Source organism: Pipistrellus kuhlii, unplaced genomic scaffold (assembly GCF_014108245.1).
Source record: "Pipistrellus kuhlii isolate mPipKuh1 unplaced genomic scaffold, mPipKuh1.p scaffold_m20_p_3, whole genome shotgun sequence".
Lineage (NCBI taxonomy): Eukaryota > Metazoa > Chordata > Mammalia > Chiroptera > Vespertilionidae > Pipistrellus > Pipistrellus kuhlii.
The window spans coordinates 93041510-93059153 of NW_023425529.1; the positions used below are offsets into that span (position 1 = coordinate 93041510).

Genomic DNA, 17644 nt, shown 5'->3' on the forward strand with positions numbered 1-17644 from the left:
TGTTTGTTTCTATGTTTTTGGTAGAGCTGCTATGTCTCTGGACTTGGTAGAATGGCCTCATGTAGTAGGTGTCCTATAGGGCCCAGTGGAGCAGCCTACCCAGTTTCTTGAGCTGGGCACTCCAAATGCACTCTGTGGGCTCTGTGCACTGTCCTGTTGTAATCGAGTCTTGGTTGTTTTTAGCAAATCACTCGTAGGGATTTGATTGGAAGAGAGATCTCAGCTGCAAAGGTCCCCCCTAAGGAGTGATGGTCCCAGCCCCACATCAGAGCCCCCAGTCCAGGGTTCCAGTGCCAAGAGGATCAGTCCTATAACTTTTCTATCTGTTAAAACCAGCGGGAATTTAGGCCAATCAAATGCAAAGACTAGCTGAGAGGACATGTTTTGACTACAGTGGAGAAGCTGTTGTGCAAGGCCAATCCCGTAGAGCATGACTTGCTACAGTGGGGCTTTGGTGCCTGCTACCTCTAGCCCTGGAGTGTGTCGCTTGTAGAGGTGGTTGGGATGAAATCTGGGGTGATCTGGTGCTGTCCACTGAGTGTACTAGCTCTGGGGCCTCCCAAGAGGTGCAAGGTCAGTCACTGCCTGTGACTTGCCAAGGGCCATCCAGCATGAGCTATAGAACAGTCTATAGTTGATTGCTATTTTGCTTATTTGGAGGTGTCTAGTAAAGAGGCCAAACTGCAAACCAAGCCTAGCTATCACCAGTACCAGGCCTGGAGCTACTTAACAAGAAGTATGAGGTAAACAGAGGCCAGCTGCTGCTTGAGAGATTTTAGAAATGTCCGAAGCATAAGCCAGAATATGGAAAAGCCGCTGGAAAGGGGTTTGGTGGGCTTGCAATGGAAAGGTGGAACTGGGGGTCTCAGCAAATCACCAGGGTGAGGCCAACAGTGTTAGCTAGTGTTGATGGGACTGATATGGTGTCCACCTGGGGGTTTTGTTGGAGGAGAGCTTAGAAAAGGAACAATGACCTCTGCTGGCACTTCTGTCTGGGAGAAAGTTGCGCCTCAAAACTTACCCTGCAGTCAGACAATTCAGTCCCTCCCTTTATGGCCCCATATGACATCTTTTGAGTTGCTGCTCCAAAACTGGGGTTCAGAGAAAGTGAGTCTGACTAAATCCTTTTAGAGGAACACCTGGGTACCTCAGCCTCACTTAGCGACAATTCCCGCTGGTTTTAGCAGATAGAAAAGTTATGGGACTGCTCCTCTTGGCACTGGAACCCTGGGCTGGGGGCTCTTATGTGGGGCTGGGACCATCACTCCTTAGGGGGACCTCTGCAGCTGAGATCTCTCTTCCAACTTTTAACCGCCATCCGTGAGTATGGGACCAGCCGACCAGCCCATTCCACAACCCCACCTTTCCTACCAGTCTTGATGTGACTTCTTCTAATATGTCCCTAGTTGTAGGACTTCTGTTCAGCTAGATTTCAGGTGCTCTGAATAATGGTTATTTGGTATTGTAATTATAATTTTGATGTGGTTGTGGGAGATTCTGAGTACCACATTTACCTATGCTGCCATCTTGACCAAAACTCACCTTGTTTAAGATTTATTCAGAATTGTGCCAAATGAACTTTCTATACCTGAGTTAAAGAAATACATGGCTGGGTAAGAAAAACCCAACAACAACCTTTCTGTGAACAGAACAAGACACAGCAGCAGCCACTACACTTCCTCACTGAACCCCCTTCTCTATAAAATCTACCAATAAACACTAACACACACTGTGTGTGTATGTGTGTGTGTGTGTGTGTGTGAGAGAGAGAGATAGAGAGAGAGAGAGAGAGAGAGATGTTTTATTTAAAAATTTCATGTATTTTAGTATTTTAAGATTTTTATACATTAATTCAATCTGGTGAATTTATTTTAACTAGATAAAGTGTTTTTTTCAGATGACAACTATTACCTGATCTGATGGTATCTTCTTCAGATCCATTCTCTGTCCATTGAGAGTCACTGTCCAGCAATCGATTTTTTGATTCACTAAGTGGTTTGATAGGAAAAGGTTGATTTGAGCCAATACTGAAAAGAAGAGAAAACAATTTAGAAAATAGTTTAATGCTCAATTAAGAATACTAAATTAGCCTGGCTAGTATGACTGAGTGGCTGTGCATTGACCTATGAACCAGGAGATCACAATTCAATTCCTGGTCAGAGCATGTGCCCAGGTTGAGGACTCAGTCTCCGGTGGAGGTGGGAGGAGGGGGGCGTACAAGAGGCAGCAGATCAATGATTCTTTCTCACCACTGACATTTCTCTCTCTCTCTTCTTCTTCCTTCCTCTCTGAAATTAATAAAAATTAAAAAATAATAATTAATAAGCAGCAAATTAGTATTCCTTCTCCTAAACATATGAGGCCAAATCATAAGATCTCAGCACTCTGAAAAAAACAACAACTCTATCTTCAAAAGAAAAATATGCCCACCCCCTCATCAAATGGTTCGCTAGACCCAAGAATCTGTACTCTAACTACCAATGAAAACAATTAGGTGAAAGAAAAAAGCTTCAGAGGCCAACCTGAAACATTTTTAACGTGTTAATCAAGAGCCATAAGGTAGCATTAGGACAGGTGTGTGGCCAGGAAAAAAAATTACCTGTCATCTCTCAAGTTTTCTGCTTTCTATCTCTGCAGTTTAGATCTAAGGGGAAAAAATGATTAAGTGATTTAGCACAGACTTATTTTTCTAGCTAACAGATTAGGAAGAGAGGGAATGGAGGAACAAAAGAAGGAAAAGGGAACTAATATGTTATATACTACTACGGGCCAGATACTTGTGCTAGGTGCTGTATGTATATTATTTCAACCTTTGCAAAAACTGGAGGTAGATATAGAGCTGGAAACTGAAGCTCAGACAGTTTAAATGATTTTAGACCCATTATAAATGTTGGAGGTCTAAGGTCTTAGCTAAGGCCTAAAGTTCTAAGGCCTACATGCTTTTGATATTAATATGCAAACTTGTAATTAATAATCTCTTCTCCTCCGCCATTAATTTCTGTAGTAAGTTCCAACTATTATATTTCACTTTGACAGAATCTCTCTCTTTTTAAAATTGATTTTGGAAAGAAAAATACTGATTTGTTGTTCCACTTATTTATACATTTATTGGTTGCTTCTTTTATGTGCCCAGACCAGAGATCAAACCCACAACCTTTGGTATCATGATGACGTTCTAAACTACTGAGCTACCTGGTCAGGGCCAAAAGTCTCTTTATCTTCTTTAAAATTTCATTTCAAATTCATTACCCTGAATGTATGGATCAGTTTGCTTGCCATGCAAATACTGAGAAACTATCCTATAAATGAATGAATGAAATTTTATATTTGTATTTTTTTAATTTTCAATCTCATTTTCACACTACAGTTAAAATCTGTTTATAAAATTAAATGGTGAATAGAGCAATGACTAATTTCTTTGAAGAAAAACACTTACATATACCAATTTAATCTAATCTCAAAAGAATGTCTTAGTTTCTAGGAAAATGCAGCATAGTTTGCCCAGACATTTCCAGTAATATGTGATTATTCTGGTTCAACTAGTAAGAGTAAACATTCCCTTTTTCACTTTGAAAAGTATTCTGGTTTGGATGATAAAAAGTATTATTATCCTAAACATATTAAGCATATATATTATATAACAATATAATATATGAGGAGATATATGTGATTAACCCTAAGTTAAACTTTAGCCCTGGTCTGTGTGGCTAAGTTGGTTGTGGTGTCATCCTGTACATCGAAAGGCTGTGGGTTTGATTCCCAGTCAGAGCCCATACTCAGGTTTTGGGTTCGAACACCTATTGGGGTATGTACAGCAGGCAACCAATAGATGATTCTCTTTCACATAGTTTTTATCTCTCACTTTCCTTTCTTCTCTTGCTAAAATCAATAATAAGTTCAGGATTAAAAAAAATAATTAAAAATATATTAAAATTATTTAAATATATGTTCTCTTTTGCTATGTATGCTGGCTTACTAAATTACTACTCTATCTATAAGATATGTTTGTATCACACATAGATCTATTTTGTTTTATAAGAATACTGAAAAACATAATGACAAGAAGCACACCTTCTGGCATATTCATTTTGGTTTGTAACAGAAGCTTGTTCTGGATCCATTCCCACAAGGCGAGTTGGAAAACTGCAACCATCACCCAAACTGCATAATAAAAAATATCAGTAATATTTTAAAACATATTAAGTTAAAACAATGTTGTAAGTTTAACTCCCATTTTTCAGAGACATGGTATAAGGAAATAACCTGTCATTTCAAAGAAAATTTCCTAATATTTCTAATTAAGAGGGTGATTAACCTCCACAGAAAAAAAACGCAGCCTTTTTCTTTTATAACTTACATGAATTTAAAAAGAGTATCTTTCATAATATTGTATGTCAACTATACTTTAATAAAAAAATATCTTCCATGACTATTAAAATTATGATACCTATGAAGATTAGGATACTTCAAACACAAGTATTCAAATATTTAGGTAACTGACCTGATTTTCAAAATCCTTTAAGACATCATAAAAGCTCAAATTAAAAGTCAAGGTATAAGTTTCACACATATTCATTTGACAACATTCATTAAACCAATATTTACTGAATGCCTATGATATTCCAGGTACTATTTTAAGTGCTAAGGGTCTGGCAGTTGATGAGAGAGAAGGAAATCTCTGCCCTCAAAACGTTTACAATCTAAAAAATGCAGCTATGCTTACTTTCACATTCTAAAAACAACAAAATTGTGTATAACAAGAACTTTCACTTCCAGCCATGATGGATTAACTATAAAACCTGATCTTTCAGTCTTAAACAATCAGAAAACTGAATAGTATATACAATACAATTTTCAAAACATTATAGAACTGTGCTTTGTGAAAGAAAACTGACCGAGTTCCGGCCTTTGCCAGGAGGGGACACAGAGCAAGGTGGTCTCACTGAACTGAGGTGACAGAGATAGGGCTTTCTAAGGTTAAGGCAGCTTGAATCTATCAGAGCTGAGGAAAAGGGAGAGATGCAGAAGCTGAAGCACAAGAAACTGTATTGATGATAACTCTCTACAAAAAGAAAAAAAAAGAAAAAAAGAAAAAACTGTCTACCAACAAAACTCAACATTCTTTAAAGGGAGACAAAATTTAAACACTCAGAATTCAAAGTGTCACTCATCCAATAAAAAATTACTAATGTGAAAAGTAGCAAGAAAATGTATGCACAAGAAAAAAAAACAGTCAATAAAAAAGAAGTCGAAACAAAGACTTTAAACTTCAGGAAAAGTGAGAAATGAAAATGTAAGAAATAAAAAGAACCAAATTGAACTTCTAGAGCTGAAAAATACCTGAAATGAAAAATTCACTGGATTAGATTTACAGTTGAGTAAACATTACAGAAGAAAAGATCATGAACTGACAAACATAGCAATAGGAGCTATTCAAACTAAAGCAAAGAAAAAAGATGGGAGAGGGAAAGAGAGGGGCAGAAGAGCAATGGCCTGTGAGTCACAATCAAAGAATTTAACGTAGGTATATTTATCAAGTACCAGTATCTGAAAGGTAGTGGGGAGAGGGTATGGGAAGAGGAAGAGCAGGCAGCAAAAACAACTGAAGACATATGATGAAAATTATTCAAATTTGATGAATACTGTAAAGTCAGATTTAAAAGGCCTAATGGCCCTAACCGGTTTGGCTCAATGGATAGAGCGTCAGCCTGCAGACTGAAAAGTATCAGGTTTAATTCTGGTCAAGGGCATGTACCTTGGTTGCAGGCACATCCCCAATAGGAGGTGTGCAGGAGTCAGCTGATTGATGTCTCTTATCAATGTTTCTAACTCTCTATCCCTCTCCCTTCCTCTCTGTAAAAAAATCAATGCAATATATTTTTAAAAGGCCTAATGAATTCCAGAGTGGATAAACACAAAGAAAACCATTCTACTGCCTAAAACAGTGATAAAGATAAAATTTTCAAAGTAGCCAGAGGGAAATTTACAAACAGTGCAATAAAGGTAAGAGTGGAGCTCATTTTTGTTCCCAAGCCATAAGATAATGGAACATTAACAAAAAACAAAGCAAAACAAAACAAAACAATGTTTTTGATGCCGAAACCAGTTTGGCTCAGTGGTAGAGCGTTGGTCTGCAGACTGAAAGGTCCCAGGTTCGATTCCAGTCAAGGGCATGTACATTGGTTGCGGGCACATCCCCAGTAGGGGGTGTGCAAGAGGCAGCTGGTCGATGTTTCTCTCTCATCGACGTTTCTAGCTCTCTATCCCTCTCTCCTCCTCTCTGTAAAAAATCAATAAAATATATATATATATTTTTAAATTGTTTTTGAGACAGAGAAACATTGATCTGTTGTTTCACTTATTTATGTATTCATTGGTTGATTCTTTTTTTCTTCTCTTTTTTGGTTGATCCTCTCCCTGAGAGTACTTTTTCCATTGATTTTTTAAAATATATACATTTTATTGATTTTTTACAGAGAGGAAAGGAGAAGGATAGAGAGCTAGAAAACCAACGCGAGATAAACATCGACCAGCTGGCTCCTACACACCCCCTACTGGGGATGTGCAACCAACCAATGTTCGTGCCCTAGACCTGAATCGAACCTGGGACCTTTCAGTCCATAGACAGATGCTCTATCCTCTGAGCCAAACTGGTTTCAGCTCCACTGATTTTTTTAGAAAGAGTGGAAAGGAGGGGAAGAGACACCAAGAGAGAAACATCAATGTGAGAGACACATTGATTGTTTGCCTCCCACACCCACCCCATCAGGGCCGAGAATCAAGACTGCATCTGAAGTATGTGTCCTTGATCGGAATCAAACCCAGGACCCTTTAGTTCATGGCCAATGCTCTATCCACTGAGCCAAACTGGCTAGGGCCATTGGTTGATTCTTGTATGTGCTCTGACTGGGGATCAAATCCACAAAATTGGTTTATCGAGACAATGAACTAACCAGGGCCATCAAGTCACATTTTTTTAAAAAAATATATTTTATTGATTTTGTACAGAGAGGAAGGGAGAGAGATAGAAAGCTAGAAACATCGATGAGAGAGAGTCATCGATCAGCTGCCTCCTGCACACCCCCCACCGGGGATATGCCCGCAACCAAGGCACATGCCCTTGACCGGAATCGAACCCGGGTCCCTTCAGTCCCCAAGCCGATGCTCTATCCACTGAGCCAAACCGGTCTCGGCTCAAGTCACATTTTTAAAGAAAACAAAACCCTTAATATTAAAATCTGTTTTAGAAAAAATAACCTTAAAAAAAAGTCTGTGTTCCAACTACAGTGGAAAAACCTTGCAATACAGAAGACAAAATATAAAGTATACAGAAGAGATTGGCTCTTGAAAATACAGCAATAAGATTACTCAAAGACACACAGAAAAAAGACTACACAAAAAAAATGTACAGTGCATCAATAAGCTGTGGAAATGTACAGTGCATCAATAAACTTCGTTGAGTGAATAAATGTAATTGGAGTCCCTGTAGTAATGAGGAAAGAAGGATGTCAGAAGAAATAGTTGAAATATTTCCAAATCTGATAAAAGTTCTAAAATCATAGACCTGGGAAGCTCAATCAATCCTAAGCCCAAGAACACAAAGAAAATTATACCAAGGGACAATAAAACCCAATTTCATGAAACTATTTACAAATAAAAAATCTTAAAAGCAGCTGGAGAAAATAAAGACACAGTATATATTCATTAAAAAAAAAAAAAAGAATAGTGACCGCAAATTTCTAGAAGACAATGAAGCAACATGTAGAATTCTATGCCAAGCAAAAATGTCTTTCAAAAATGAAGACAAACCCTAACCAGTTTGGCTCAGTGGATAGAGCGTCAGTCTGCAGACTCAAAGGTGCCAGGTTCAATTCCAGTCAAGGGCATGGACCTTGGTTGTGGGTACATCCCCAGTAGGAGGTGTGCAAGAGGCAGCTGATTGATGTTTCGCTCTCATTGATGTTTCTAATTCTATCCCTCTCCCTTCCTCTCTGTAAAAAATTAAATTAATTTTTTTTCCTAAATAAGACAAAGTAAGTCATTTTCACAAAAAATAAGCAATACAGTTAAGAAAAATAAAAATCCACAACACTCACAAATATATCACTTGAATTATCAAATATTTTTCCTCTTCTATAATGACTTTTATATATAAGTAGCCTAGGATGGCTATGAATTTGGAAGAAAAGGAAACTATATAATATCTCAAACATATTCTCATTTATAATTGAGTAAAAATTATATTGTTTTGGGTCTTCAATGATTTAAGATAAAACAGAATATATAACCTGTAATAGAATGTTTGAAGATATGGCTAAAAATATCACCTTTGAACATTTCATCACCCTTATAAAAATGTCAAAGTAATTATTTAATATTATTGAAAATCTACTAAAATATGTTTAATATAGCTTACTTTTCTTTTAAAAAATTGTTTACTTATTTGTCTATTTATTTAATACTAGAGGCCCGATGCACGAAGATTCGTGCACGAATGGGCCTTCCCTCCCATGGCTGCCGGCACCACCTTCACTCCAGCTAGAGCCGCCTTTCTGCCTTCCCTCCCTTCCCAGTGCGAAACCAAACTGGTGACATGCGAGGAAGCAAGATCTCAAAATGCTCCCTCTTTTTTAATATACTTACTCTTGCAACTTCTCTCATTCATTATTTATATACTTTCAACTTATTTTCACTTTGAAGGAAAAAGGGTATTAATTCTTATTTTTTATGAATCATCTTTTTCAACTTTTCCATTCAAATATATGCCCAAACTCTCTTTTACCCTTGTTAATAAAAAACATAAAAAGAAAATATTTTATAGACTCAAGTTATTCTGGGTTTTCTTTCTTAAGGCTAAGAATTATATATTGTAGTTTCTGAACCTTAAGACATTTAACTATAATTTTCATAACTTCTGAAACCTGTATTTTATAAATTACCTTGAAAATATTGGAAGTAGCCAGTATTTCTTTTCATCGCCAAAGACTTGTCTCCAGTTTTTACTGTATCCAAGAGAGAAACCATTTCCATCAGGTCCATATGAAAATGTGGGTGCACTAAATGATTCTGTTATAGACATACATAAAAAAAATGAGTTAATCTACTTAAAATCATAGTAGGAACCAAAGTACCAGTTTTTGTTTTATCTTTAAACAAGAAACCAAGATGATGGCGTAGGTAAACAACTGGTCTGCCACCTCGCACAACAATTTAAAAATTAAAACTAATACAAAGGATATCTATCACCCCAAATCACGGGAAGGCTGGCTGAACGAAGGGAAGCGCAAGCGTGGAAAAGCTGAGGAGCCTAGATACAGAGGCACGCGAATTGGGCTGGTGGCGGGTGACTGGGCGCATGGCTTTTTTTTTTTTTTTAACCAGAAGGGAAACAAACTCCGATCATTTTGAAATCCAGTTTCTGGGTCACATGGGGGACCCAGATGCCTACAGGGAGAAGCTGGTCTGTAGGCCATTGGGTCTGAAAGTGAGGGTGACTTTCCTGCAGAGGCCCACACAGCAATCAGTGTTTACTGCGCTGTATTGCAGGGAAGGGGGGGACTTGGAAATGTGGGGACTTGGAAACGCAGACTTCACTGTTAGCCACGCCCCAACCTACTGAGGTCCTGAGGACCCGCCCCACCCTGAGACCCTGCCCTGAAGTCCCACCCACACATTCTACAGACCCGCCCAGGCACCACACAGCTGCTTTTGCATATAAATGGCCTGTATTGTGGCAGCTTAACCATATATAAAATGCAGCTCCAGCAACAAAACTGCCAAGTTCCAAGCAAAGAGGACAAAATTGTAGTTCTCACTGTAGCTCCTGCAGGGTGGCTTCAGACAGTAGCTGAACTGAATCCCATTGGAGATCCAGAAGCCAGTGTTCCTGGTGGTCAATTTCAACCACTCACACCCATAAGTGACACATTCGGGAGAGGCACTCAGTGAGCACCAAAGCCCCACTGAAACAAGGTGTGTCTCCAGCACAGCAGTTCTTCCTATATAGACAGAGCGGTTCTCACAGACAATTGGCCTGGAGATCAATTCCTCCCAGTGTACCAACAGCAATCAAGGCTTAATTACACCAAGATTTTGCACTTGGCCCACAATAAGTCACCTATCACACAAAGCCACTCCATCAACACAAGGAGGCAGCCAAAATGAGGAGACACAGAAACATGTCACGAATGGGAGAGATGGAGGAAATTAAACTACTGGACGACACAGAGTTCAGAATCACATTTATAAGGTTACTCAAGAATCTTCTAAAAACCTTTGAGAAACTTGATGAGACCTCCAAGAAGCTTTGTGAGATCTTTAAGGACCTTAATGAGAATACCAAAAAAATGGAAAAGGACCAGTCAGAAATTAAGCATACAATGTCTGAAATAAAGAATATACAGAAACTCAACTATAGATCAACGTACCCCAAGAATCAAACCAAAGATCTGGAATATAAGGAAGAAAAAATCACCCAACCAGAGAGGCAGAAAGAAAGAAGAATCCAAAAGTGTGAGGATAGTGTGAGAAGTCTCCGGGATAGCTTAAACCACATGTGTCAAACACAAGGCCCGAGGGCCAAATCCGTCCCGCTAGGCCTTGCAATGTGGCCCGCACCGCGCTGTCATCACTGCACTCCGCTGCGTTTCCATCACAATGACAGTTTATGACTGTTCAGTAAACCATTCGGCCCGCAATTTAGGCTGGATTTTAGATTTTGGCCCCTTCTCTGATTGAGTTCGACACCCCTAGCTTAAACCGTACCAACATCTGGATTTTTGGGGTGCCAGAAGAAGAGAGAGAGCAGGATACTGAAGACATATTGAAAGAAATAATGACAGAAAACTTTCCCTACCTGGTGAAAGAAACAGACTTACAAGTTCAGGAAGTGCACAGAACCCCAAACAAGAGGAATCCAAAGAGGACCACACCAAGACACATCATAATTAAAATGCCAAGGACAAAATACAAAGAGAGAATCTTACAAGCAGCAAGAGAAAAACAGCTAGTTACCTACAAGGGAGTACCCATATGACTGTCAGTTGATTTCTCAACAGAAACTATGCAGGCCATATGGATGAGGACAATGGGGAGAGGGGAAAGGGCAGAGGGTGGGGTGGGAACCTGGTGGAGGAGAGCAATGGAGGGGGGGGGGGGGGGAAGGAACATTTGTAATAATATGAACAATAAAAACTTATTAAAAAAAAAGAAAAAAAAGAAAGAAACTATGCAGGCCAGAAGAGAATGGCAAGAAATATTCAAAATGATGAACAACAAGAACCTACAACCAAGATTACTCTACCCAGCAAAGCTATCATTCAGAATTGAAGGTCAGATAAAGAGCTTCACAGACAAGAAAAAGTTAAAGGAGTTCATCAACACCAAATCAGAATTACATGAAATGCTGAAGGGTATTCTTTAAGAAGAGGAAGAATAAGAAAAAGGTAAAGGGCCCTGACCGGTTTGGCTCAGTGGATAGAGCTTTGGCCTGTGGACTGAAGAGTCCCAGGGTCCCAGGTTCGATTCCAATCGGGGGCATGTACCTTGGTTACAACCTAGGCACATCCCAGCGGGGGTGTGCAAGAGGCAGCTGATCGATGTCTCTCTCTCATCGATGTTTCTAACTCTCTATCCCTCTCTCTTCGTCTCTGTAAAAAAAAAATCAATAAAATATATATATTTTTTAAAAAAGAAAAAGGTAAAGGTAAAAATTATTAACAACAAAAAGGCATCAAATACATACACATACCTACCTCTAAAAATCAAGTGAATAAAAAATCTGAAGAACAAAATGGACTGGTGAACATAATAGAATCAGGGACATAGAAAGCGATTGGACTAATAATTCTCAGGGGAAAGGAGGTCTGAAGGGTGTGGGAAAAGATTGGACAAAAATCTTACACCTATGGATGAAGACAGGGGCAGGGGTAAGGGTATGGGGTGGAGTTGGGAATCGGGTGGAGGGGAGCTATGGGGAAGGAGGGGGGAAAGAGAAACACCTATAATAAGCTGAACAAGAAAGATTTATTATTAAAAAACAAAACAAAACAAAACAAAAAAACTATAAACACAGCCTTGGTGTTGTGGCTAAGCCGGTTGGAGCATTGACCTGTGCACCAAAAGATGGTGGGTTCAATCCCTGGTAGAGGCATATGCAGGAGGCAACCAATCAATGTTTCTCTCTCTCTTTCTCAACCTTCCTTTCTCTAAAAATCAATACAATTTAAGAGAGAAAATCTTTAAAATATATATATATATATTTTATTGATTTTTTTACAGAAAGGAAAGGAGAGGCACAGAGAGTTAGAAACATTGATGAGAGAGAAACATCGACCAGCCACTTCCTGTGCACCCTCTACTGGGGATATGCCCGCAACCAAGGTCCATGCCCTTGACCGGAATCGAACCTGGGACCTTTGAGTCCTCAGGCTGATGCTTTATCCACTAAGCCAAAACAGTTTCGGCAAGAGAGAAAATCTTAATAAACAGCTATAAATAGAATTTAAAATAAATAATGTATCCTATATAATAAAAACCTAAATAATACAAGTCTAATATGCTAAGTGTCTGTTTCCCAGTTGGCCATTCAACCAATCAAAGCATAATACGCTAATGATATATTAAGACTGCTCAAGTGCTCACTGACATGCACTGACCACCAGGGAAGTCGACCGGTCAACCAGTTACTATAATGTGCACTGACCACCAGGGGGCAGATGGGTAGGTGAGCTTACTGCTGGGGTCTGGCCAATTGGGACTGAGGGAGAAGGGCTGGACATGCCCAGGAACCCTCCCATGGCCCCTCCCTGGCTGGCCAACCTCCCGCATCCCTCCATGGCCCTCTAGTTTATAATAAAAAGATAAATTTCTAAAATGTATTTCAGAAGAAAATATCACCTCTGAATACTTCATCACCCTTATAAAAATGCCAAAATAATTATTATTAAAAATCTGTTAAAATATGTTCAATATATCTTACTTTTCTTTTTAAAATATATTTATGAGTTTGTTTAAACTAAATTGGTGACATGCCAAGAAGCAACATCTCAAAATGCTCCCTTTTTTAATATGCCTACTCTTGCAACTTTGCTCATTCATTATTTATACATTTCCTACTATATGCTTGATGGAACATTACCAGGTGTTTGGGATTCAAAGATAAATTAGATATAATTTATCTAAGAACCCAAAGTCTAACAAAATTACAATCTGATAGAGATATGTGTGTACTGAGGGTGTGGTAGAGGAGGGTTAAATATGAAGGTGATACTTTCTTTTTTTTAAAATATATTTTATTGATTTTTTACAGAGAGGAAGGGAGAGAGAGATAGAGCTAGAAACGTCAATCAGAGAGAAACATCGACCAGCTGCCTCTTGCACACCCCCTACCGGGGATGTGCCCGCAACCAATGTACATGCCCCTGACCGGAATCGAACCTGGGACCTTTCAGTCCGCAGACAGATCCTCTACCACTGAGCCAAACCGGTTTAGGCTGGAGGAGGTGATACTTGAGAATGATCTTAACCAAGGAATAAAAGATAAGAAAGCAGATAGTTATTAAAGACTACTCTTTAAATATATAGATGTATGTGTGTGTGTGTGTGTGTGTGTGTGTGTGTGTATGTTTTTATTGATTTTAGAAAGAGAGGAAGGCAGAGGGAGAGAGAAACACTGATCAGCTGCCTAACCCAGGCATATGCTCTTACAGGGAATCAAACCTGTGACTTTTTGGTGCATGGGATAATATTCAATCAACTGAGCCACACCAGTCAGGTCTAAAAGCCATTCATTTTTTTTTTTAAATATATATTTTATTGAGTTTTTACAGAGAGGAAGAGAGAGAGATAGAGAGTTAGAAACATCGATGAGAGAGAAACATCGATCAGCTGCCTCTTGTACGCCCCCTACTGGGATGTGCCCGCAACCAAGGTCCATGCCCTTGACCGGAATCGAACCTGGGGCCTTTCAGTCCGCAGGCCGACACTCTATCCACTGAGCCAAACCGGTTTTGGCTAAAAGTCATTCTTTTAAGCTTGGTTGTAAAGTGATATAGCTTGAGGGTTAGAAATTGACTTAATTTTCACCAAATAAATGTATTTTTTAATTGAAAAATAGCTTGCACTTCAGCATGTTTTATAAGCTAAGGGTAAGCCAGGGAGAGTTTGATTGGGAAAGGCTGGTAATTTTGAAAAGTAATGTAAAAATAGATGGAAGACTATTCTAGAAGAAATGGGATTGGTTCTAGAAGAGTTCTAAAGAATAGCCTTAGATACTAGAAAAGACATATCTTATCCTCAGAAGTTAGAAGAAGGATAACTGTGATGGATTTGAAAGTAGAAATGTTTGTGTGAGGTTATAAAGATAAGAAGATAAGAATTTACTTGTGACAACTTCTAATTCTATGAAGAGCTCACAATTTGAGTAAGAAAATTAGGGAGAATGGTGAAAATCTGGAATAACTGTTGTAGGTAATGTAAGATGATCAACCTGATCAGAAACACTACATTATTCCCAAATAGAGGTGAGGGCCTAAGTGAGGGGTTGAGACTTTAAATCTGTAGTTGTAACAATCTCTATGTGAGTGAAATTGCCTTTACCAGCTTTCTACAACCCTGATTCACAGGTAGATAAAATAGACAGCTGGAGGTCCAGGTCACAGATTAGCAAATGAATTATGGAAGAAAGCCTAAGGGCAGGATCTAGAATGGAAAAGAATGGAAAATGGAACCAGAAGGGAGAGAAGCACTTGAAAGAAAAGTGCTGGAAAACAGAAGACTCGGTAATCTACAAAAAGAATTAAAAGTATATAAGAGAAAGAGCTAAAAGGACAAAGACTGTGGTCAGAGAATGGAAATTTAAGTTGAAAATTTCAGGGGCTCTTCAGTTCTAAGCAATGAAAAAGTTCAGTGTTAAGTTATAAAATTACCGGCCATCAAATTCAAAGGGACTAGCCTACCTGTTTGGGATGATTGTAGTTTGAATACAGAAACTCTTACTGTGGGGGAATAATATAAAGATATGTAGATGACAGTTATGAAGAAGAGTAGAGGTGATATTCCAAAGGGCAGTAGAAGATGACAGTTATGAAGAAGAGTAGAGGTGATATTCCAAAGGGCAGTAGAGGTGATATGTCCTTACTTTCAAAGGACAGAAAGACAACAATTCGGAAGAAGCAGTGGAGAACCAGCTAAGATCTAGGGGCAGGGTTGTGGAGGGTGAGACTATAAGGAAATGCTGTGCTAGGGTAATTTTTTATTAGTGTAGATAATGCATTTCTTACTGTAATCACTGGCCATCACCGGGGGCAATCAAAGCCTCCTGCCTGCTCCAGATCCATGGCCGCCACCATCTTTGTTGGGTTAATTTGCATACTCAGTCCTGACTGGCTGGTAGGTGTAGCGGAGTGATGGTCAATTTGCATGTTTCTCTTTTATTAGTATAAATAATGCATTTCTTACTGTACTCACTGGCCAAAAAGTTTGAAAAAGACTGAAGGAAACTATAAGTTTCCAAGAAATCACTGGCCTCTCAAATATCCACACTGGTTTGGTGGGAAATTAATGACCTGGGCTGGGTGGGAACTGTGGCAAATTACTATTTGCAACCCATTTAAAGCTACTATTTAGCTGTGAATAAATGATGCCGGATGGGAAAAAAGGCTCACAATATCAGATTTATCAGTTTCAAAAGAAGAAAACTATTTTTCTATGTAAAATCTCTAGGTTTTTAGCTGTTGTGGAAGGTCTTAGCTGTTGTGGCTAGCCTCTGCATGTAGGATACATTTTGTCATTTCTCATTAAAGGTAAGAAAATGGTAGGATATTCTATGAAGAGGGTAAAAAATTAATTAATGGATAAAAGGAAGTTTGTTTACATAGATGAAGGCACAACAGAACTGAAGTACTCAACAGTGAAGAGTGAATTGAGGTAGGAATGGAACAGAAATCCTTTACTCTGGAAGCATGTCATTTCTTACAATGTAAGGCTTACAAGACGTAGTTGGAAACAAGTTTAAAATGATCCAAAAATGAAAGAATCTAAAAGGCTTTCTAAAATATCTTCATCTTTCTCTATTAAAATCTATCTCCTTCTAATTTACCTAGCAGACACATATGTGATACTTGTTCTCTGAATGGCTTATTTCTCTTAGCATAATACTCTCCAGGTCCCTCCATGCTGTCTCAAAGGTAATAGATCCTTCTTTTTTAATGCTGCATAGTATTCTATGGTGTAAATATATCACTGCTTTTTTTATCCACTCATATAGTACTGATGGGCACTGAGGCTATTTCCAGATCTTAGCTATTTTAAATTGTGCTGCTATGGACATGGGGGTGCATACATTTTTTATAATTGGTGTTTAGGGTTTCTTAGGATATATTCCTAGAAGTGGGATCACTGGTTCAAATGGCAGTTCTTTATTTAATATTTTTAAGAAACTCCATACTGTTTTCCATAATGGATGCACCAGTCTGCATTCCCACCAGCAGACTACTAGGGTTCCCTTTTCTCCACATCCTCACCAACATTTCTCATTTGTTGATGGTAGGCATTCTGACAGGTGTGAGGTGATACCTTATTGACATTTTAATTTGCCTCTCTGATGATCAATTAATTTGAGCATTTTTTCATGTCTTATGCCCATCTGTATGTTCGCTTGGAGAAGTGTCTAGGTCTTTTGCCCATTTTTTAATTGGATTATTTATCTTCTTTCTGTTAAGTTGTATGAGTTCCTTATATATTTTGGATATTAACCCTAAATTAGATATATCACTGCCAAATATGTTCTCTCATAGAGTGGGTTCCCTTTTGGTTTTGTTGATAACTTATTTTGCTATGCAGAAGTTACTTATTTTGGTGCTGTCCCATTTGTTTATATTCTTAGTTCCCTTGGCCCTAGGAGATGTATCTGTAAACATAAGGCTATGAGATATGTCTGAGATTTTGCTGCCTATGGTGTCTTCTAGAATTTTTATGGTTTCCTGGCTTACATTTAAGTCATTTTGACTTAAATGACTTAAGTCAAATTTAAGTCATTTTGACGTAAATGACATTAAGTCCATTTTGACTTTATTCTTGTGTATGGTGGTCTATTTTCATTTTTATGTATGTATCTGTCCAAATTCCCCAACACCATTTATTAAAGAGACTATCTTTACCTTCACTGTATAATCGTGCCTCCTTTGTCAAATATTGAGTGTAATGGCTTGGATTGATTTCTGGGGTCTCTATTCTGTTCCATTGATCTATATGCCTGTTCTTGTGACAGTATCAGTCTGTTTTGATTACAATGGCTTTGTAGTATAACATGATACCTGGTATTGTGATTCATCCAACTTTGTTTGTCTTTCTCAAGAATGCTGTGTCTATTTGGGGTCTTTTTTGGTTCCATATAAACTTATGGAGTATTTGTTTTAGATCTGTGAAATATGCTGTTAATATTTATTTATCTATTTATTTATTTTTAAAATATATTTTATTGATTTCACAGAGGAAGGAAGAGGGAGAGAGAGATAGAAACATCCATGAGAGAGAATCATGGATCGGCTGCCTCCTACAAGTCCCCCCTAGGGATCTAGCCCACAACCTGGGCATATGCCCTTGACCAGAATCAAACCTGGGACCTTTCAGTTCACAGGCCGAC

At 38.5% G+C, this 17644-nt stretch overlaps 1 protein-coding gene across 12 annotated transcripts in view; it reads right to left on the reverse strand.

The window, feature by feature from the left end:
* The window catches only part of ZDHHC20 (zinc finger DHHC-type palmitoyltransferase 20), an 89943-nt gene that overhangs the window by 5286 nt on the left and 67013 nt on the right, over positions 1 to 17644 (reverse strand). For 4 of the 12 annotated variants that reach the window (XM_036457572.2, XM_036457570.2, XM_036457571.1 and 1 more), the window contains 3 exons: positions 8940 to 9066; positions 4072 to 4161; positions 1912 to 2027 (listed from right to left, as the gene is read on the reverse strand). In XM_036457572.2, the coding sequence (XP_036313465.1) occupies positions 1912 to 2027; positions 4072 to 4161; positions 8940 to 9066 (333 nt within the window). Of the gene's footprint in view, positions 1 to 1905; positions 2028 to 2599; positions 2645 to 4071; positions 4162 to 8939; positions 9067 to 17644 lie in introns of those variants that run through there. The other 8 variants (XM_036457580.2, XM_036457584.2, XM_036457583.2 and 5 more) reach the window with 5 other exon arrangements.